The following is a 21,429-nucleotide window of genomic DNA, read 5'->3' on the forward strand; positions in this document are numbered from 1 at the left end:
TTTTTTTAAGTTTTTTGCGTCCTTACTTGCGTCCCTGCTCGGGGACTGCCCTTTATATTCATTTCTGGTTTTCGACCTTACTTGAAGTTGTGACTGTAGGAGGTGATGAGCAGTATGGCCAATGAAAATTCACATTATGAATTCAGTTAGTCTTCGGGTCCTACACTCGCTTGTTTGTGAGTGGCTACGTTAGGACGTTAGGGAAAGAGCCGTATTCCACCAAACAACAAACAAAAAACATTTATCGGTCTAAGGGTGCCTGGCTGACTCAGTCAGGGGAGGATATGACTCTTGATCTCCAGGTTTTGAGTTCGAGCCCTACCTTGGGTGTAGAGACTACTTAAAAATAAAATCTTAAAAAGAAAAGTTAATTGGTCGAGAGCTGGCCCCAAACTTAGAGAACCGAGTTTCAAAGATACTTACTGCTCTGTTTCTTCTGGAAATTTCTGCAGCTGATAGAAAATATAAGCAGTTCTTCTTAAAACAAAATCTTTCATTTTTAAAAAAAATTTTTGAAATGTTTATTTTTGAGAGAGAGAGAGAGAGAGAGAGAGAGAGAGAGAGAGAGAGAAACAGAGCAGGAGAGGGGGAGGGACAGAGAGAGAAGGAGACACAGAATCTGAGGCAGGCTCCAGACTCTGAGCTGTCAGCACAGAGCCCAACGCGGGGCTTGAACCCATGAACCGCTAGGTCACAACCTGAGCTAAAGTCAGACACTTAACCAACTCAGCCACCCAAGTGCCCCTTAAAACAAAACATTTTTTTATTATGTTTTTATTTTAAATCTTTTTTTTTAATGTCGATTTTAGAGAGAGAGTGCGAGCGGGGGAGGGGCAGAAAGGAGACAGAATCTGAAGCAGGCTCCAGGCTCTGAGCTGTCAGCACAGAGTCTGACACGGGGCTTGAACTCACAGACTGCGAGATCATGACCTGAGCCGAAGTCAGATGCTTAATCAACTGAGCCACACGGGCGCCCCAAAGCAAAATCTTTCTTAAATGCCATGGACAGGGAGGTGGAAAGGTTTCAATTAAGGTGAAAGTTCCAGTTGATTAGGACTTAATTTCGGTGGTGTTCATTGAGCGGCCTCTGGTTCCTTCCCTGCGTATCTTCCCAAGATCAGTAAGTTCCTAAGAATCCAGGATTTACTTTGCTTTCCAAGGGGTGGATGGAGATCATTTTGTCTCCCTGTTTCTCGACCCGTGAACTGGGGCCTGATCCCAGGGTCACGACTACTCGGCTGTATCGAGGATCCCCGATTCTTGGGGTGATGGCCGTGGAAGTGTCAGGACTGGCAGCGTCTGTAGCTCTTTATTTGGAAAAGTGCCAGAAAGGTGCTTAATTGCACACTTTTCAACCCGTCTCCCTGTCGGGGGGTGAGGGAGCGTGCCCCCCGATCGGGGCAGAGTCTCAGGACCGGCTGTTGTGTCTGTCACCAGCACATGGGGCCGCCGAGTTCACACAATGTCGCTATCCAGACTGTTCAGCTTAAAACACACACGCTGGATCCCAAAAATCTAGACGAAAGACAGAATGCCAAATTACCTCCTTGATGTTTCTCTGTTGATTGCATGTTGAAACAATATTTTGGCCACGTTGGAGTGAAATAAAATATATTGCTAAAATTAATTTTACCCATTTCTTTTTCCTATTTTTTTTTTAAATGTAGTTCCCAGATCATTAAAAATGACCTGTGTGACTCACATTCTGTCTCTTTCAGACTGTGCCAGTTTAGAAGGAAGGGGTGTTCTCGGTCTTTGGTTGTGTGTTACGTTTTTCTAGGGAAATCTTTCGGTGAAGAAGAGTTGCTAACTTTTTCTTTTGTTTTGCGGAGCACAGACAACAATTATTTGGGACGCCCACACAGGAGAAGCCAAACAACAGTTTCCGTTTCATTCCGGTGAGTTTGTTTTTTGTTTTTTGGAATTCAGAAATGGTAATCCACAGCAGCTCAACGTCCCTTGAAGGACTGCAGGAAGGAGGCCACGAAATCTAGCTGGTAGCAGGGGAATGCACGTCACCGACCGCAGAACTGGTGTGGGCGTCTTTGCCCTGCTGTCCCCAGGGCGACCTTGTGTTGGGCTTCCCCGAGACCACGCCCAGACTCCAAAGTTCCCTGGGAGAACTCCCCGGACTCAGCAGGTAGATGTCCTCAGGGTCAGATGTATTACAGCGAAGAGATACAAAGCAAAATCAGAAGGCGAACGAAGTGAAATCCAGACCTTTCCAAGGGTCCTCTCCCAGCAGAATCACACGGCGCGTCTGACATGCCCCCCCCAAAACCAGTGTGATAACATGTGCGAACAGCCGTCTGTCAAGAAAACTCATTAAGTCTCAGTACCCGAGGTTTTTATTTATTATTGTTATTATTTTTTTTATTTTAGAGTGCATGAGCAGGGGAGAGGGACGGGGTTGTAGAGGGGAGAGAGAGAAGTGGGCGTGGGGGGAGAATCCCAAGCAGGCTCCACACACAGCACAGAGCCCAACACAGGGCTTGATCCCATGACCCTGGGATGATAACCTGAGCCAAAATCAAGAGTCAGACGCTCAACCAACGGAGCCGTCCAGGTGCCCTTCAATGCCTGAGGTTTATAATTTTTAATCTTATTTTTTTAAATGTTATTTTTGAGAGAGTGCACACGCGTGAGCAAGGGAGGGGCAGAGAGAGAGGGAGACACAGAATCCGAAGCAGGCTCCAGGCTCCGCGAGCTGTCGGCACAGAGCCCGACGCGGGCTCGGACCCGTGAACTGCGAGACCGTGACCTGTGCTGAAGTCAGAGGCTTACCCGACCGAGCCACCCAGGCGACTTAGGACTGTGTTCAGATGGGCAGTACTGCAGGGGGTACTTCAGCAGTGATTCCTCCTGATCGGGGCAGCTCAGAGCGAGGGAGAGCCCGGATGTGGCAGCTTATGTGCTGCTGCTTTGGAGATGTAGCACGTCTCTCCTGTGGCTGCCGTCGGAGCTTGGGGTCCTCAGCGGATACACCGCTTGGGGTGCCGGTGAATTTTGTTGTTAATGTTGCTTTCATCTAACACCACTGATGATGTGGAAATTGCCAAACGAATTACAGAAAGGGATTTCTCACCAGGAAGGAGGCCCAGCTGCAAACGCAGGCGGCTGTCTGTTCCATCCTATATCGAGTGGGGTGGGGGAGGGGTGCACACAAGGTGATATTTGCCGTGAGGATGAACTACTACGCATGCACGTCGTGGGCAACCATTGCCACGATCTAGTTCCGGAATATTTCCACCGCCGCCCCCAAAAGGAAATCCCTTCTCCATTAAGAAGTCCCTCCCCTTGGGGCGCCCGCGTGGCTCAGTCAGTTGAGCGTGGACTTCAGCTCGGGTCATGATCTCACGGTTCGTGAGTTCGAGCCCCATACTGGCTCTGAGCTGACAGCACGGAGCCTGCTTGCGATTCTCTCTCTCCCGCTCTCTCCGCATCTCCCCCGCGCTCCATCGCTCACTCTCTCAAAATAAGTAAGTAAACTTAAAAAGAAAAAAGTTCCTCTCCTTACCCGACCGAGACCCTGGCAACCTAGTGTCCGTGGATCTGTGCGTGTTCCCATATGTGTGCTACCCTGTGCTCCAGACCACATAGTGGAGTAAATGGCAAGTGAGAGTATCGGGCTAGTTTTCAGTGGTGTCGTCTGTCGTAAATGTCCTGACCTCTCGTGGGAGAGGATCCAGTAACGGGTTCAGAGCCTTAGAACGCCTGGTGTGCTCACCCACGCGATGGGAGAGAACGTCTGTAACACACAAAGCTCTGGGTTCTACTTTTCAGAGGAAAAGATGGCCAAGAGAAACATCCATAAAGTTCCTCTCACGCTTCGGAGAATTCGTTTACGAAGGTTTTCAGCAGAATATAATATTCCCCAAAGCATGTCTAAGACTTTACGGAAAGGTTTCCCATCCCACAGGCCCAAGAAGACCACAGACCACGCGTCATGTACTGAGAGACCTTCTGACCCATAATTTTGCTGCCCATGAGGTAGACCCGTAGCCCCTTGCTGGTTCCGGAAGTTCTAGGTGTTATTTGCCCTTTATTACAGTCAAGCGGAGTGTAGAGACTTCCAAGATGGAAAGATGGAAGAAAAGGAATGTGGTTTTTTCCAGGGCAAAACGCAGCCAGTGCGAGCTTATAGGGAGTAGCCTCCTTCAGCATTCACAGACTCCTTAATGGGTGGATCTGAGAACTTGCTCTGCCTTCCTAGGTTTTCCCCATGAACACCTGGTGGTAGGGCCTCCCTCCAGCAGCATCAGCCAGAAGCGATAGCTCAGAGCCTGACTGGGGAACACCACTCAGCAGTTAGAAGGAACAAATTATTTATAAACTATTGGTAACGTGTAACAGCTTCTAGATCTCCACGGTGTTCTGTTGGAGGGGAAAAAAGCAATCAGCAAAGGTCACCTGCTGTATGATTCCATTACATAGAACATTCTTGAGACGGTGAAATTCTATTTGTTTTTAATGCTTATTTATTTTTGAGACAGAGACAGAGAACAAGGGGGGGGGGAAGGGGCGGAGCAGGAGACGCACAGAATCCGAAGCAGGCTCCAGGCTGTCGGCACAGAGCCCGACGCGGGGCTGGATCTCACAGACCGTGTGATCATAACCGTGTGTGCTACCGACTCGAGCCCCCCAGGTGCCCCGAGATGATTGGAGAACAGATCAGTGGAGGCAGAGTTTTGGGATGCCGCAGGGAGGGCTCTGGATCTTGACTGCGGGGGGCAGTCGCACAGAGCCGCCTGTGTGATGAAACGGCTTGGGCCGACACACACGTACCATTATCTTTCTGGTCTTGATCCTGTAGGGCTGTAAAACACAACCACTGGGGAGCCTGGAGGAACAGTAATATTTCAAAATTACACTTAAAAAAAACAAACAGCAGAGAAAGCCAGGCTGAGCCTCGAACGCTGATTGTTGAACCTCACCGGCCCCTCCGTGGGCAGGGAGGCCGTGCAGACACCCACAGTGGCTGGGCCTTGGTACCTGTCGCTCACCCGCACTGAATGGTGAGATCACACTGGGGCTTCTGAGGGTCCCGGACGGCGGCCGACTCATGGTGGGGCCAGCCACCTAAGTACAGAGGGTCCCCTCTTTGGATGGCAAGGGCTGGCGGATGTTAATTTTTATGAGCAGGTGGTAGACAGTGTCCCTGAAGTGCCCGCCTGAGCATCTTATTTCCAGGTATATGAATCACGTGGCCCGCACAGTGCAGAGGGTGGCCCGGGAATTCGGGATGTAGCTGGGGCGGTGTTGTAGGCGAGAGCAGCTGGGGTCTTGCCTCTCAGGCTCACGGGAGCGTCACTCCGACCACATGGGATCGGTTCCTTCGTTCTGTGTTGTACACGTGGGAAATGCGCCCCAGGGACCGCGGGGCTATCCTGAAACACTGCCGGGGATGTGACCAAAAGGGACGGTCTTGGCTTTTGAAGAAGCCCGTGCTCGCTCTCGACCAAGTACACAGCCACAACAGCCACTCCGGGACGGAGCCGCACGCAGAGGCTGATGGGCTGCCTCGTGCGGTTACCCACTGTGGAACGTGGACCCCTGCAGAGGCCTGCCTGTCTCACTTAAACACTGAAGAAGAGAAAGGGCAGTCCGGTTGTCAGCCTAGCCTGAGTCCTCTGCATTCTTCTCCCGACCCGCTGCTAACTTGCCTTTAAAAGAAACACGAGACACGGTTATGGTATTGATCAGTTGATGAAAACTTTGTGATCAGAGGTTTGGAGGAAGCTAACCCGCTTTCTCCTAGAAAGAAGGAGGCGTCAGGAGACAGCAGGGATGCCGAGTAGTGCGATGGAGAGGTCTGGTGCAGGGAGAGAGCTGTGAGGTGTAGGGAAGGCCATCACCATCCCCCAAACCCTCCACAGGGCTCTCAGAGCCCCTGGGAAATGCCCAGGAGTCAGAAGGGGCGTTCATCACAAGTCCTGAGCCAGCGTCCAGTTGTGTCCCCAGAGGGATCAGTACCCTGCAGTTGGGGGGTGCACTGATGTGTTGCGGGACATTTTTAAAAATCGAGCTATCTTGAACGTAGGATAGGAAATCTTCTCCGTCTCCTTTTCTCCTTTTCCTCTCTAAAATACGACACATCAGCCCATGCACCAGTGATGTCCCTGGAAGCAGCAAGGTGCAGATTCTCCCCTCCGCTTTCTCACTGTGTCAGGGGAGCTGGACTCTCGTGCCACGGGGCACGTGAACCATCACGGGGGTCTCTCCAGAGTGTCTGCTCCACAGATGTGCAGGGCGGGGTGGGGGGGGAGGCGGGGGTGTCTTTAAGGTCTATGAGGAAAAGAGGCTGTGTTCACACTGGGAAGGGTTTTTTTTACTGTGTTACTAGATCAGCCTTCTTGAGACTCTGCTTTTAATTGTTTTAAATCAACTGAGCTCTGTGCACAACTGGTAAATGTCAATGTCCTCCCGCTGTCCCCTGCTGTCCAGCCCCCGCTCTCGACGTAGACTGGCAGAACAACACTACCTTTGCCTCCTGTAGCACAGACATGTGTATTCACGTCTGCAGACTCGGCTGCGACCGCCCCGTCAAAACCTTCCAAGGACACACGGTAAGTACGGGCTCTGGTTCCGGAGGACGTGCTGGGAGGTGGTCAGCGTCTCCTCAGTGCCTGGGATTGAAAGATACGGAGAGAGATACTCGGTCTGTTCTCCTGCAGCCCTTTGCTGCTTGGGCTCTTGTAGCATCTCTGGTGGTTGGATTTAACCCAGTTGGGGGCAGGCAGTGGAGAAAAGACTGGCTGTCAGAGGAGTCAGACGTCAGATTCTGCAGGAAAGACTTTAAAGTAGTGATAAAAATGTGCACAGACATAAAGGACAGGATGCTTGTAATGAAAGAATAGATGGGAAATATCGGCACGGGAAGGAAAACTATATTCTAAAAAAAATTGCCCAGTGGAAATCTGAGAACTGACTGGTATAACGTCTGAAATGGAAATTTTTTTTTTATTCTTTATTTTTGAGAGAGAGACAGAGTGAGAGTGGGGGAGGAACAGAGAGAGAGGAAGACACAGAATCCAAAGCAAGCTCCAGGCTCCAGGCTGTCGGCACAGAACCCAACAGGGGGTTTGAACCCACGAACCGTGAGATCATGACCTGAGCTGAAGTTGGACACTTAACCAACTGAGCCACCCACTGGCCCTTGAAATGGAAATCTTAATGTGGGTCGGGGGGGCGGGGGGGGTTCAACCAGGAGATGGGAGTTTTCAGAAAGGTTAGTGAGCCTCAAGTGACATTGTAGAAATAAGCCAATTTAAAGAAGTGATAAAAGATCGAACAAACTTTTTTTTTTAACATTTATTTATTTTTGAGAGACTGAGCACAAGTGGGGGAGGGGCAGAGAGAGAGAGGGAGACACAGAATCCGAAACAGGCTCCAGGCTCTGAGCTGTCAGCACAGAGTCTGACACGGGGCTCCAACCCACGGACCACGAGATCATACCTGAGCCGAACTCGGACGCCTCGAACAAACTTTTCAACAGAGGCTTAATGACCTATGAACAATATGAAGTACTCTAGCATATTTGTGACGTGGAGAGAGAGAGATAAAAAGAGAATGGAACAGGAAAAATGTTGGAAACGGTAATGGCCAACATTTTCCTCAAGTTGGTGGAAAATAAGGAACGTTTGATCCAGGAAGCTCCACTGCCAGCTGATGTGTGATCAGATTCCTTAGTGGGGCACACGAGGCTTTTCGTAGCCTTTCCAGATGAATCTCTATAGCCTCCCAACCCCGTTCACTTCAGCCCTGTTGGAAGACCTGCCAGGGTCACAGATGCCGTTGTCCCCAGCACTTGATCATTTCCACGTTCCTCAGCCTTGCCAGCCTCTGTCCCTACAGGTCCTTGCTTCTAAAAGCAGAGGCATCGACTGTGCTGCTAACATCTCATTGTGTCAGTCAGCTGACCCTGCTCTTTATTTTGCTCATCTCTTCTGTCTCTCCTCTAATCCCAGACCCCCCCCCCGGCTTTTAATAGAAGTATTTGCAACTTCCCGCTGTCCCACTTCGAGCTCTGTCACCATCACACATTTTCAAATGTAGTCGAGCCTGTTTCTTCCCGAGACTCTGAGCCAACCCTGGTTGCCTTCTGGTGATTATGACTTGGGTTGCGGAGGTAGGGAGAGAAAACTCCACTCCGGGGAAGGGGTTTGCTGTACCCTAGAGGATTTACAGATGGCTCTCGCTGGGGGTAGTCCATGGGTCCGGCTCCACGCTCCTGGGCCCTGAGCCATCTGCCCGTGGGGTAGATCAAGCCAGCCTCGCTCCCCTGTGCTGCTGAGTCTGTCCCTGGAGCAGCACCTGTCACTGGGCACCAGGTTCTGCTGGCATCCCGGACCCGCTTTCTCGAGTACACGTGCACACGCACGAACACCGTCTGCGGCCCGGCCCCTCTGTCCTCCCTTCGCCCAGCCAGTGGCCTGCCCCTGGGACTCCCAAGCTTCCTTCCTCCCTTTTTTCCCAGGCTATCTCGATAGTGCACGGAACACAGATGTGGCCTTGTCACGTCTCCGCCTCACACCCTTCAAAACTCAGTGTCCTTTACAAGTAGCGTGACCATAAACTATATCACCCAAACCAGAGTGCTTAGGAGTGTGAGATTGATTGGAAAGTTAATTGTTAGTTTGAAATCAGTTGTCAGGCCGGGACGGCAGGCATGGGTGGGACTCTCTGGGCAAATGGGGCTCTAGTCATCCTGCTGGGAAGGCTTGCTCCCCAGCTCGCCAGGCCCAGCGCCCCCTCCCCAGCCCAGGGTCAGGTGTCCCTCGGGGCTGCGTCCACCTGCATCCTCCAGGATTCCGCCTTGGGGTTGGGCCTCAGGGTCATCCCGCCCCCCCGGCCCATCCAGAAGGCCGTCTGCAGCCACCCTCCTTTCTGCCCCCACAGCACACTGCGGCCGCCTGCTACAACTTTGCACCTGTGCTGTGTTGCGGCATTTTGTCTCTGGGCTGTTTGCTCTGGATTTTCAGCTCTTTGCCCTCCTCGAGGATTTTGTCTGTGGGTGTATCTCTAACAGTTACCACTTGTACGGCCGCGTTCGTCTGCTGGTGCGTTTAGGTCACGTGGCCTTCAACCTGCGTTAAAGCCCTGTCTTAAATTTCCTTCCACCCCTCCCGGCCCTGCCCCCACCCCCACCCCCACCCCCTCCCCCAGAAGAGAAGTTTCTGGTAGGGAAACAGCCGTAGTGAAAGGACTTAGGAAAACGATTTTCAGAGTCAGTTTGTAAACAACCGTGGTCTTCCTGGTTTTATGTGCTGCCCTGAATCACGAGTAAATTCACTTGGCTCCCTTCCTAGTTGAGACTGTGTTTTTCCTTAGACAAATGCAGATGAGGCGGCTGGTTCCGTGTGGCACATGGTTGTGCTTTTATGCAAATGTGAAAGGCGGAGTAAGGAAAAGAGGGAAATGAGAGGAAATGCCGCGGCTTCTCCATCTTCGCCATCCGGGCGAGAGGCAAAGAGGCTCCTGGTGGAGACGACAGAGCGCTGCTGTCACCTGGTGGCGGGTTTTGGTATCTGCTCGCAAGCCGTTCTTTCTGAAACCTTTTGCTCTTTCAGAACGAGGTGAACGCCATCAAATGGGATCCTTCTGGAATGCTGCTAGCGTCCTGCTCTGATGACATGACATTAAAGGTACGGCTGTCTGCAAGGACGTGCTGCCTCCTCCCAGCCACAACCCGCGTACTCTGTGCGGAGCTTCCACTCACTGTTCCTCACACTCTTCCTGCCTCTGCACTTTGTCCCCGTCGCTAACTAGATGTCGCTGTCACCCACTTAACTCCCGTGTGTCTGTGTGTCCGTCACGGATCCTGCTGAGAGTCCTTCCCTTCCCCGTGGCGCCCTAGCCCTCTGTCCGCCCCTGTTCTGGGCACTGCGTGGCCGGCCACCTGCCGACCGGGCAGCGAGCTTCCCGGGAGCCAGACACGTGACTTAGGTTCACGGAATAGGTGATGTTGAACCATTCCTGGCTGCAGAGATGGCGTCTGCTCACATTGTTCCCGCTGTGTTCTCTAGATCTGGAGTATGAAGCAGGATACGTGTGTCCATGACCTTCAGGCCCACAGCAAAGAGATCTACACCATAAAGTGGAGTCCCACCGGGCCAGCCACCAGCAACCCAAATTCCAACATCATGCTAGCAAGGTAAAGGGCACAGGGCCCACAGCCCAGGCACGGTTCCTGAAAGCAGCCTTGCTCACTGTCTCAGCTCGCCACATGGCCAGTAAGAGTTTTTTGTATCCAAACGGAACAGGAAGTTTTGCTGAGGGGTGTTGCGAGTTTGCTCACGCCCTTCCAAAGGAAACGAGGTGGCTAGCCCGCTTTGAATGCACCGCGAGACTCTCCGGTGACTCGTAACTGGAGGGTGAGGGTCATTTGAACCATGAGGTTGGTGGGAGGGGCTGGTCGTGGGGCCGGGCTTTGAGCCCTTGCTTTGGTGAAGGTTTTTGTGAAGACACAGAAAGGAAACGGAATTCAGTTGGGACACCGGACCCGACCCGACCATTTCTGTTGTGACACCAGCATCGGGTGGACAGGAATGACCAGTCAGGCCACAATTGGCCAGAGTGGTTGTAAGTGACGCAGAGGTGGCCTCCCCGGAGCCACGTCACTTTAGGCCGCTGTCCGCGGAACCGGTTGGTCGCGATGCTCGTTGGACCCCTTTCAGGACGTAATGTTCTACTCTGGGTATTGTGTTTTTAAAAGAACATTCAAAAAACAAACCAAACAGACTCTGAGACTGAGCCAGGAGACCTAGGGATCTGGGAGCCACAGTCCAAAGCCTCGTGGGTGTGTCTGCTTCACCGGGAAGGGATGAGACTTGGGCGGGATGTTTCGTTACCGGGGACAACCAGGGGCTGGCTCTCGCACTTGCACAGAACGGATATGCGGGGACAGGTGACAGGTGTCGATCAGGAAGAACGCTCCATCTTTGCAACGGAGCGGGATGCGGGGTGGCGGCCTCGCCGAGCAGCAAGGACTCTTGTTGCCGCGAGTGCTCGACCACAGGCCGTCTCTTAGAAAGTACTGGAAGGCATTCCTACACCTGCTGAGAGACTGAAACCAGAAGAACGTGGAGACCATAATTGTCTTATTTCAAGCAATTCTCCTAAAATCCACTTAAATTACTACGAGAACACACTGAGAATCGGTTTTCGATAGCCCGAAAGGTACTTTTGTGTCACGAGCATAAATTATCCTTTCAGCGAACGGGTATAAAGGGAACATAGCAGTGCCTGAGTCCCTGGTGAGAGCACAGCAGATAACCGCTCTGTGATACATGCTGTTCTTTTCAACTTGAAAAGAAGTCCAATTCGAGCTCGAGACAGTGTGGTTGCATATTTGGATGTGATTGTATTTTAATTCCTGTTGGATTAAGAGTCTTAACCACTCAGGTTGCTCTTTTTCCAGACTGTTGGTATCATCTTAGTTGCTAACAATAGATGTTGGTTTTTGGTTTTTTTTTTAATGTTCTTATTTTTGAGACCGAGACAGAGCATAAGCAGGGGAGGGGCAGAGAGAGAGGGAGACACAGAATCCGAAGCAGGCTCCAGGCTCCGAGCTGTCAGCGCAGAGCCCGACGCGGGGCTCGAACTCACGGACTGTGAGATCATGACCTGAGCTCAACTGACTGAGCCACCCAGGCGCCCTAATAGATGTTTTAAATTGCAGGAGTATTTATTTTTTAGTTTTTTTTTAATGTTTATTTTTTGAGAGAGAGCGTGAGTGGGAGAGGGGCAGAAAGAGAGGGAGACACAGAATCCGAAGCAGGCCCCAGGCTCTGAGCTGTCAGCAGAAAGCCTAACGTGGGGCTCGAACTCATGAACTCAAGATCACGACCTGAGCCGAAGTTGGGGGCTTAACCGACTGAGCCACCCAGGCACCCCAAACTGTAGGGAGCATTTTAGAAATCGAGTAAATACTATACAAGAGCATTTATCATTCATCTCCGTAGAACATGCAGAAAGCAATGAATGTGGATGTCACCTTGTTTCCTTAATGACAGCCCCGGAAGAAAAGATTCGTTTTCTAACTATGGGCTTTTTTTCAATATGCCCCAGTCACATTTTAGAAAAGGCATATGCCCAGTTACTTCTCTCGAAACCTCAGGGCCAGGAAGGACAAACAGCACATGAGATCCGTTGAACGTCTTAGGGAAATAGAAAGAAACCAGCGTGTTTGATGATGTTTTCTCTCCCGTCTTTCTAGCGCTTCGTTCGATTCTACGGTCCGACTGTGGGATGTGGAGCGAGGCGTCTGCGTCCACACGCTAACCAAGCATCAGGAGCCTGTCTACAGCGTAGCTTTTAGCCCTGACGGGAAATATTTGGCCAGTGGCTCCTTCGATAAGTGCGTGCATATCTGGAATACTCAGGTAATCCCCCGATTGCCGCGACAGAATCCTTTCCAGAAGTAATGCCCAAACAGCGTTTGTGGGGACCCAGGCCAGGAGCGGCGACTGGGAAGTCTGTGCTTAGGAACGCTCGAGCGGCCTCACACGGAGCCTGGAAGCAAACCCTGCCTTGCCCAGGCGGACCTCGGGCTCAGCACCGCGGGGCTGTGGGCCTTCCCCCGCCCCCGCCCCCTCATCAAGGGATCTCCCCGTCTTCGACTTTCTCTAAGCCCCTGGCATGAAACCTTCCACCTGCAGATGACCTGCGGTCATCTCAGCAAAGTGTCGCCCAGCCCTTTCCAGAGATGCCGCTGTCGGTCACAAGGGTTCGAGGGGGAGAGGCGTCCTTCCGTCCGAGCTTACCGGGCAGGGGTGCCAGGCCGGCCCTGACCTCCTGCACTCCCCACCAACACCAGTACTTTCTCCGTGCAGCAAACCAAGGAGCACAAAGGAGTGTGTTTGCTGTGCTCATGCCATTTAATGGTTTTTGACTGAAACGGCGTTCGGCTAGCAAAGGATAGGTCAATGGTGGGTCGTCGTGTTATCAGAACTAAAAGAGAATGTTTGGTTCAGCGTAGCCTCTGTAAGTACCTGCAGCCATAACTGAGGGTAAATAGCATTCTGAATATAGAGAGTGGAATGGCAGGAACTGGTATAGCACAGAAGATTTTTTAAGTGATTTTTGAAAGAGGCGGAGAGAGAGGGAAACCGAGAATCCGAAGCGGGCTTCGCGTTGTCAGCGCAGAGCCCGAGGTGAGGCTCCAACTCCCGAGCCCTGCGATCGTGACCTGAGCCACAATCGGGAGTCAGACACTTAACTGAGCCACCAGGCACCCCCAGTACAGAGTATTGTATCGGGCAGTCAGCTCTCGGCTCTCCTGACGGAAGACAAATGCTGTTACGGTAGGAGGTGTTGAAAACAGCCTGTGACCTGTTCTGTTGGATCTCAGGGTGGATTACGTGCCCCGCTTCTGTCCTTTTAATCTGACCCACCTTCTTGATCCCCTTTGGCTGGGTTGACCTTCAGATGGATTTGCATTCTCCAGCCCATGGCCTCTTGTGGCAGGGAAAGGGGGTAGTGAGCCAAGTTCACTGGCATGGGGGTGCGGGCGTCCGCGGAGACCTCAGGCTCCCCGGGGAGTGCCGTACATAAACCAGTTCTCTCGCAGAAGGAGAGGCGATGGTGGGCCCTGCGTGCAGGCAGCCTGACACCAAGGCGAGTTGTGCGGCCCCAGACAGGCCTCCCAGAAACCCCCCAGCCCCACGCCAGGAACGTGACAGGCTTTCGGTGAAACACTAGAAATCGTGATGGGCGGGTCTGCAGCATGACCTCATTCATTAAGTGCTGCCTGCTGTCAAAAAGTCGTCAAACCCTGTCACCCCCGTTTTAGAAATCACAAAATTCAGAGACATTTTACTTGTTTTTTTTTTTTTAACATTTTTATTTATTTTTGAGAGACAGCGAGCGGGGGAGGGGCAGAGAGAGAGGGAGACACAGAATCGGAAGCAGGGTCCAGGCTCCGAGCTGTCGGCACAGAGCCCGACGCGAGGCTCGAACTTGCGAACATGAGACCGTGACCTGAGCCAAAGTCAGATACTTAACCGATGAGCCATCCAGGCACCCCTTATTTATGTTTTTAAAGACTTTAAGTAAACTCTCCACCCAATGTGGGGCTCGAACTTACAACCCCATCCACGATCAAGAGTCACAAGCTCAACTGGGCCAGCCAGGTGCCCCCTCTTTGAGACATTTTATTTGTTGTGTTACTATTTTGTTAACGTTTGTTTATTTTTGAGACAGAGAAGGAGAGAGAGAATCCCAAGCAGGCTCTGCACTGTCCATGCGGAACCTGACCCAGGGCTCAAACCCGTGAACCATGAGATCATGACCTGAGCCAAAGCCGAGAGTCCGACACTTAACAGACAGAGCCACCCTGGCGCCCCTCTTTGAGACATTTTAAAGCTCACTTTAATCCTCAGGGAGGGTACTGTGTGAATATAAAAAAAAAAAACGTACGTAACGTTGTTGGCTTGCTCCTTCCCCTGTTCCCATCTCATAGGAAGTCTGAGAGGCCTGTGTCTACAGCCGCTGGAGACCTTATTGCAAGTCGTTTTCATTTCTAGGTGTCAGAAATACCTGAGATAATGTATCTGTGATGACATTTCAGGATAACGTCCAAAGGAGTGCCCACTGCACCACCTCCATGTTTTGTTTCGTGTGTAATGCTTTGAGAGCATGAGATCGAGGCGGGTACGTGAGTTAGGGAGAGGCAAAGGGTGAGAGAGAGAGAACATCTCAAGCAGGCTCCCTGCCTAGCGCAGAGCCGCATCTCACGACCGCGAGATCATGACTTGAGCCAAAACCAGGAGTCGGACGCTTAACCGACAGAGCACCCAGGTGCCCCGGCTACCGCGTCCGTGTTTCGAGTGTCCTTTTGCATCATAAGTGATGACTGCTTTGCTTTACAGAGTGGAAGTCTTGTCCACAGCTACCGAGGCACTGGCGGCATCTTCGAGGTGTGCTGGAATGCCCGAGGGGACAAAGTGGGTGCCAGCGCGTCCGATGGCTCTGTAAGCAGCACCTGTGGTTTGCCGGGGAGGGGCGGGGAGGGGAAGGGCGGGGCGGGGCACAAAGACGAAACATCGGGCAGCGGATACCGGAGTGCAGGTGCAGGGGGTGTGACGGGCCCTGGCCTCTGACCGCTTTGCACGCAGGCGCTGAACAGACGTGCTTCTGGTGAAGGAAACTTCTGGGCTGACCCCTGGGTTAGCACCATCTGTGAATGGCCACCTCTTCCTCCCTTCCAGGTTGTCATTCTGGCCAGCATTTTCTTAGGGGCATTCTGCCCCGTGAGGATGCCACAGGGGTGATCCTGCCCTGTCACAATGTCAGGAGGCACTGTGGGCTGTCACTACTTTGACAGGGGCGCTCCTGGCATCTGGTGCGTGGAGGGCAGGGAGGTCGCCAGTCCTCCCACAACGCGCAGAATGGCCCCCGGAGCGGGGAAGGATCTGGCTCTAGGTGTCACCGGTGCCGAGGCTGAGAAACTTGCTCCTGGCTTAGTTCCGTGTTTGTGACCCTGACCTCTTGTGATAAAGGCATGGCCTCCGGGTCTTATTCTGCTCCCGTGAGATGTCTAGCCTCTTGGTTCGTTCCCGCACTTGGGCTTGCCATGAGCCCCAAGGCGGGGGGCAGCAGTGGGGCTGGCTCGGTGACTGTCAGCGAGGGCCGCAAATGTTCCCATCGTCTGTGTGCTCGGGCTGGAGTCGTCCTCTCCATCACGTAGCCCGCCCCTCCCCCACTGGTTCCTGGCATTGCCCTCGACCTGGAGCTTCCACGTAGTGCTGTTTGCTTGGCGTTGCTGGGTCACGTGCTCGCACACTAGCCTTTTATTAAAGCTGCCAATAAAACTTTATTAACAGAACATGGGTGGCGGGCCGGAGTTGGTCCAGGGGCTCAAAAGGCATCTTGCTGTCATCTGTGAAGATAAGAGGCACCTTCTGTTTCCTTCCAGGTGTGTGTTTTAGATCTCCGAAAGTAAACACAAACTATTCTAGAAGAGAATTCTAACGGACCAGCAGTGAATGTGTGAAGCAGCAATGCTCAGACACCGTTCTTTCCGCTCCAAAACTGTACGAACTTGACTTGCATTAGAGTGTACTTGGAAATCAGTTCATCCTGGCCACAGGAGTCTCTACTTTCTCGTAATCTTCATCAAGAAGTTTAAACCAGAAACATACACAGTCATATCAAAGGGGGAAGGAATGGTTTCCACCCAGAACATTCAGCCTGGGAAGCATGGAGCCGCCGGCTAGGCGGGGCACGGTTTGCTTTCCATCCAGAACAGGCTCTGATAGTTGAGAAAAGACGAAGAGGAGAAAAGAGAAAACAAAAAAAGCTGTGCCAAAAAAGAAAAAAGAAAAGAAAAAAGAAAAATGCTGTGATAAAACCAAAAGTGGGGGACGGGACTCTCCTCCACGTGGTGGGTTCGTTTTTTCCCCCTAACAATTTGGACACTGCACTTGCTCTCACAGAGGATGTTCAAAGACCAGTTTGTACCGATGAAATGCGCAACTTTGTAATCCCAACACTTTCTATTTTCTAGAATCTTCTTTGTCCGGTGGTTTTTCTATTGGCTGGAATCCTGTCGTCCGGGGGCCTTTGGTCTGAGATGGAAACTGGTTTTGGTTTGTTGCTTCCTTCCCACTGTGTGCCCCCTCCACCTCTCCTTCGCGCGGTGTGGTGTTGGTTTGACTACACCTTCCGTAGAGGCAGCCTCGTGGACACCATGCCGGAATCTCTGACGGTCGGCTTTCCCGTCCTTTCGTCCTCCCCTCCGCCCTTCCTCCCTCTCCCTCACCGCCCCTCGCTCACTCGCTGTCCCTTTCTCATAGTTGCTTCGGATCTTCGGTCTCAAGGGCACTTTCGGCGCATAATAAGTGCTTTATGTAAGAAGGCAGGGCACGGGGACTTTTTACAGGAGAAAAAAAAAATACTTATAAGAGAAAGAGCCCGGAGTATTTTTGGAAAAAAAAAAAATATTTTTATGTTAAAACAATTTTAAAATCCTAAAATGGCCATCAGACACAGAGAGCTTTGTGTGATTCATATTTTAAGCAAATCTTAGGACACAGGCAGGGTCTGAGGTGGCCTTTCCGTTCCCTGCAGCATCGTGAAAGGCGGTTAGGAATCTGGGTGGAAAAGTCTGGGTGGGTCCTGGGGGTCGGCGGGGGGATGCTTCTGCAGCAGCGAGAGACGCAAATCCCGGCGCTTTTTGGTTCAAAGAAGAGTGTCGCGTCGTTTCGGGGGCGTTCACCCTCGTAGCTGGCACGAAAGGGGTCAAGAACAGAGCCCTCTGACCCCAGGAAGCACTTCCCAAACCAAACGGAATTGAAGAAGCCATCCACACTGACAGCTGGGCTCCCTGTCACCTGTTAGCGACCTCTCGTTCACGGCGCTCTGAGTACCCACGGTCGCTTCACCGAGAGCGGTTGACCGGTCCTGGCACAGCTCACCTAAAAGCCTCCGGGATCTCACCCGGTGTGATAGTGACAGAAACGAACGGGAAAGGGAGACTCTCAGTCCTGAAGGCGAATTACGTAGGTAGAACATCACTAATAATTTCTGCCGTCTTCATCGTTTCTTTCTCTCACGAGAGACCAGGAGAAAGATTTTTTTTTTTAATGAATCTTTTTACTGTTTTTAAAAAATTAAACATGGCTTTGTGTTCCTAGAGGAGTTTCCTTTCATTGGATCAGGTGCCCTTTGTACTCTCGTCCTAACCCGACACTGACCTGTTTTTTACATTAGCATCGGGGAAGGAGCGAAAGATTGGGCCTCTTCTCTCCTCTGTTTCCCAGCGGGCATACGAAGGGGCGAGGAAGCTGGTCAGGCCCGGGGGCAGGGGTGCCGGTCGGGGGCACGCTTCGGCTGGGTGCGCGTCCCAGCAGTGAGACAGGGTGTCGTTTGGAGGGTGGCGTCTGTCCGTGAAGCCAAAATCCAGCCGGCAGGACGGCGGCCTCCCGCAGAACGTGGAATGTGCAGGGACCGGCGGCAACAGCCAGGGTGTGTTCTTCCTTCTAGATCGTTCATTGCCCTCCCCTTGGATACCCAAGTTATGCAAGCCCCGTCTGTAGAAGACCAAAAAGGGCTCTGTGTACAAGCTGGGTATTTGATTCAGGCTCCGTTCCCTAAGTGTTTAGCCCGGAAGGTCCGAATTCTGTGGCGTCACATTCCCGTTTTTGAAGGTCGCAGACGACGACCGCCTGCCCTAAGAAATCATTAGGTATGGGACGCTGTTTGCTGGGGATCCAGACCAACACCGTCTTGACCCCTACCCCAAGTAAAAATGTCACCTCTGCAGAGAAGTTGTTGAGGGTTGGGCCACGGTCAGCATGTGGCTCGTGTCTTACAAGCCAGTCGACGTCGGGCGGTCATGGTGGGATGTCCTCTCGGGTTCACTAGATAAGCTTCCCGTGGACGTCAGTGGCCGGGGTCCTGTGGAGCTGTGGGCTTTAGCCTCGTGATTCATAAGTCTGAATCACGTGGGAATGATCAGCTGGGAGCCACGGGCTGCAAGGCACAGAATGGAGCTGGGGTGACAGAGGCAGATGGTCCCCAACCCTGCCTCCCCCCCCCACCCTACCCCCAGCAGCCGCAGGAGAGGAGCACCCGGGCCTGAAGAGGGACGGAGCCTGAGCACGCAGGGCAGGCCTCCGGCCCACCCCCACCCTCGGCACGACAGCTGTCCGCTGAGCCTCTCACGTCGGCGACTTCCAGCAAGCCGGGAGGTTCCCCTTCACCGAGGGGTGGCCCTCGTGGGAAGTTCCTGTTTGCCATTGTTTACGGCTCTTAAACAATGGTGGGTAAACGCTGAAGTCTTAGTGACCAAATTGAACCTTGATTCTGAAAGCAGAGTAACACAGTCATCCTTCCTGGAATCTTCGCTCGGGCTTGAAATGACCAAGAGCGGGTCCTGGGGTCTGAAGTGACCAAGAGCATGTCCTGCACCACAGGGTCTAAACCCTCTGACCCCACACGACACCCGGGACTTGACCTCCATCCTGTCTTTCTAAAACTAGATCGCGGAGCCCAGTGAAGTGCACTTTGTCAAATGTAAGGGTCTGCTTTATTCCTTGTTACTTTACTCTATTTTTTAACCTTCTGTTCCATCTTGTTTTTTCTTTCTTTTATCCTGTTTCTTGTCAAATGCAGAAATGTTCCTTCCGCCACTCACTGAAGTTTTGAATTCTGGCTTCTGCAGTTTTTATTGTCTGTGTCAGACGTACAGCCAGATGTGGTCCTCTGTCTGCATTTTCTAGATTCGGTTCCGTTCACATCCCCCCCCGTTTCGTCGTCCTCCACCCCCACTCACCTTCACGCTCTCTGAGAAGAAGAATCACTTTGTGTGTCGTAGCTCATTTGTTTCAAGAGAAAATCAACAGATCATACTCAGTGTCTTGAATAAATTGCTCTATTTTGATATTAGAGAACTTGGTGGCTGTGCTTTCTTGGGTCTCGCTCGGTTAACTCCTGGTTGGGCCCGCGGGGACATGGATGAATGAAGAGCAAACTGCATTTTCTCAGGAAGACCGTAACTTGAGGGCCTCTTGGCAGGATTGCTGGGCTGATGTAGGGCCAAGGGAACGGAACAGCACGATGTGGCAGGAGCGGCGGCCCCCAGTTACCGTAACGTGTTGTATAAACGAAGCATGTGTTCGTGTGTTTCTTCATCACTTTCTTCCAGGCTGGTTGTGGTCAAAACTCAAAGCAAGTGAGTGTTCCCCTATCAGCAGCTTGCTTTGCTGGGGCTTTGCGTTCAAGGATTAGCTTTAACTTGGAGAACCCGAGTCCTAGGACACGGGTGAGTTTAGGACACAGGCTACCCTTCAGACGTCTACCAGGGTCTCGAATGTAGCACATCTAGCAGGTGCTTCCTGTCACTTTAATCAATTGGTGGGGGGTGGGGGTGCTACATAATGACTGGGCACTGCCGTCCCAGGGTTAGGGAGGGGGCAGTTGAGGAGAGGCAGGGAGTGCTGTACGGGTACTTTTGCCGTAGGAGTCACAGACAAGGTCATGGTATCGTTCCCTCCAAGTCCAGCCCGACCCTGCGCTACAACAAAGCAGAGGGCTGCGGTCCCCGTGTTGTCTGGGGGCTCAGCCTGCTGCCTTTTCTAACACCTGCCAAGTTGACCAAGCACGTTCCCATGTTTCGGGAAATGGGGTGAGGCACACTCAAGCCGTAGGAAGGTCCTGGAAAGATGGGAGTCCCCAGGATAAAGGCACGTGTGATGTGTGGCTTTGGTGGCTTCAGCAGCAATGCTGGGTCACCTATAGCTCTCAGGGGGATTCTTCCTACTATAAAGGAAACTTACGTAATTTGGGGCATCCCAAGCTTCCAGTCGCTCAGCAGAGAACTTTTCATCGTCCACATCTTGTCTCCTCCGTGACAAGGTAAGCCGTGCAAGGGGGTGGACAGGGCGTGGGGCACCACGGGGGGAGCGTGAGGACCCATGCACGGCGTCCGCGCTCCGAGGACAGGGGCTCCGGCTGGGAGCAGTGTTCCTTGAGCACACGTCACCAGGAGAAACCACAGGAAAGCAGCCGGGTGGGGTACGTCCTCAAACTGCACGCTGGGAAAGGGGCGTGAGGGCATTTTGGGAGCGGGGAGCGAGTGGAGTCCTCACGAGGGTTTTCGTGCTGTGATAAGCCGACCGGCTGATAAACCGAAGTCCTATGAAAGCTGCCTGAGGGGAACAGCCTCCTCTTTTCCACCCAAACTACACTCCCGGCCACCCATCTGTCGCGTCCCAGCCCAGACTGCTGGGGCCCGGTCTCCTCACCTTTTTGAAAACTTCTCTCCCATCAGTGTTGCTTTCTCTCCACTGGATCATTGCTTTCACACCCACCATCTACAAAACGGTAATCAGATGCCCCCGCAGCAACCAGCCTGACAGGGAGACTGCTTACAACCGAGCAGCCCGTCATTTTCTGGCTTATCCCCGGGTTTGCTCCGTTGTCCCTTCTCTTCACTAGATGGACTCGGTGCCCGTCCGTGATGTTCATTTGCAAGTTCTCCACCGCACGGGCCCGCTCGCTGCCCGGCAAGTAGGCGTGAGGGGATATTCATGCATCTTCTGGCTTTCAGTCCCCCCCCCCCCCAACTCACTCAGGCATAACCGCTGCGCCAGCTGGGGACTTGGCCACCCCATCTCGGAGGGGTTGTCAGTGGATCATCAGATCAGAAAGGGTTCTTCCTTGCAAGTCTCTGAACCTGACTCACTGGTGTAAGGCAAAAACAACAAACGACGATACCGGGCCCTCTGAGGGATCCTGGAGGACCAGGCCCATGCAGGGGAGGTGCACACAGACACAGCCCCGGGCACTGCCCACGTGTGGACATGACACCGGAGTGGCCCCTCGGCCCCTCTCCAGACCTGCTTCTCTGCGGCCCTCTCCCTCGGGCGCTAGCTGCTAACTAGACTGGCTCGGCCAGGGAGGTGTGAAAGCTAGTACCTGTGCCTA

General features: G+C 52.6%; 2 protein-coding genes across 5 annotated transcripts in view; one reads left to right on the forward strand and one right to left on the reverse strand.

Moving 5' to 3' along the window:
- TBL1X (transducin beta like 1 X-linked) overlaps window positions 1-19,391 on the forward strand; it is a 234,292-nt gene extending 214,901 nt beyond the window's left edge. For all 4 annotated transcript variants that reach the window (XM_043571099.1, XM_043571098.1, XM_043571100.1 and 1 more), the window contains 7 exons: window positions 1,838-1,898; window positions 6,445-6,566; window positions 9,570-9,644; window positions 10,026-10,153; window positions 12,218-12,383; window positions 14,871-14,972; window positions 15,917-19,391. In XM_043571099.1, coding sequence (XP_043427034.1) covers window positions 1,838-1,898; window positions 6,445-6,566; window positions 9,570-9,644; window positions 10,026-10,153; window positions 12,218-12,383; window positions 14,871-14,972; window positions 15,917-15,943 — 681 coding nt within the window. In that variant the 3' untranslated portion in view covers window positions 15,944-19,391. The remainder of the gene's footprint in view (window positions 1-1,837; window positions 1,899-6,444; window positions 6,567-9,569; window positions 9,645-10,025; window positions 10,154-12,217; window positions 12,384-14,870; window positions 14,973-15,916) is intronic.
- Window positions 6,285-21,429, reverse strand: part of GPR143 (G protein-coupled receptor 143) — a 65,047-nt gene continuing 49,902 nt past the window's right edge. Inside the window, exon 9 of the mRNA XM_043571101.1 lies at window positions 6,285-6,626. Within this exon, the coding sequence (XP_043427036.1) occupies window positions 6,544-6,626 (83 nt within the window). The 3' untranslated portion in view covers window positions 6,285-6,543. The remainder of the gene's footprint in view (window positions 6,627-21,429) is intronic.

The sequence above is a fragment of the Prionailurus bengalensis genome, chromosome X (genome assembly GCF_016509475.1).
Source record: "Prionailurus bengalensis isolate Pbe53 chromosome X, Fcat_Pben_1.1_paternal_pri, whole genome shotgun sequence".
NCBI lineage: Eukaryota > Metazoa > Chordata > Mammalia > Carnivora > Felidae > Prionailurus > Prionailurus bengalensis.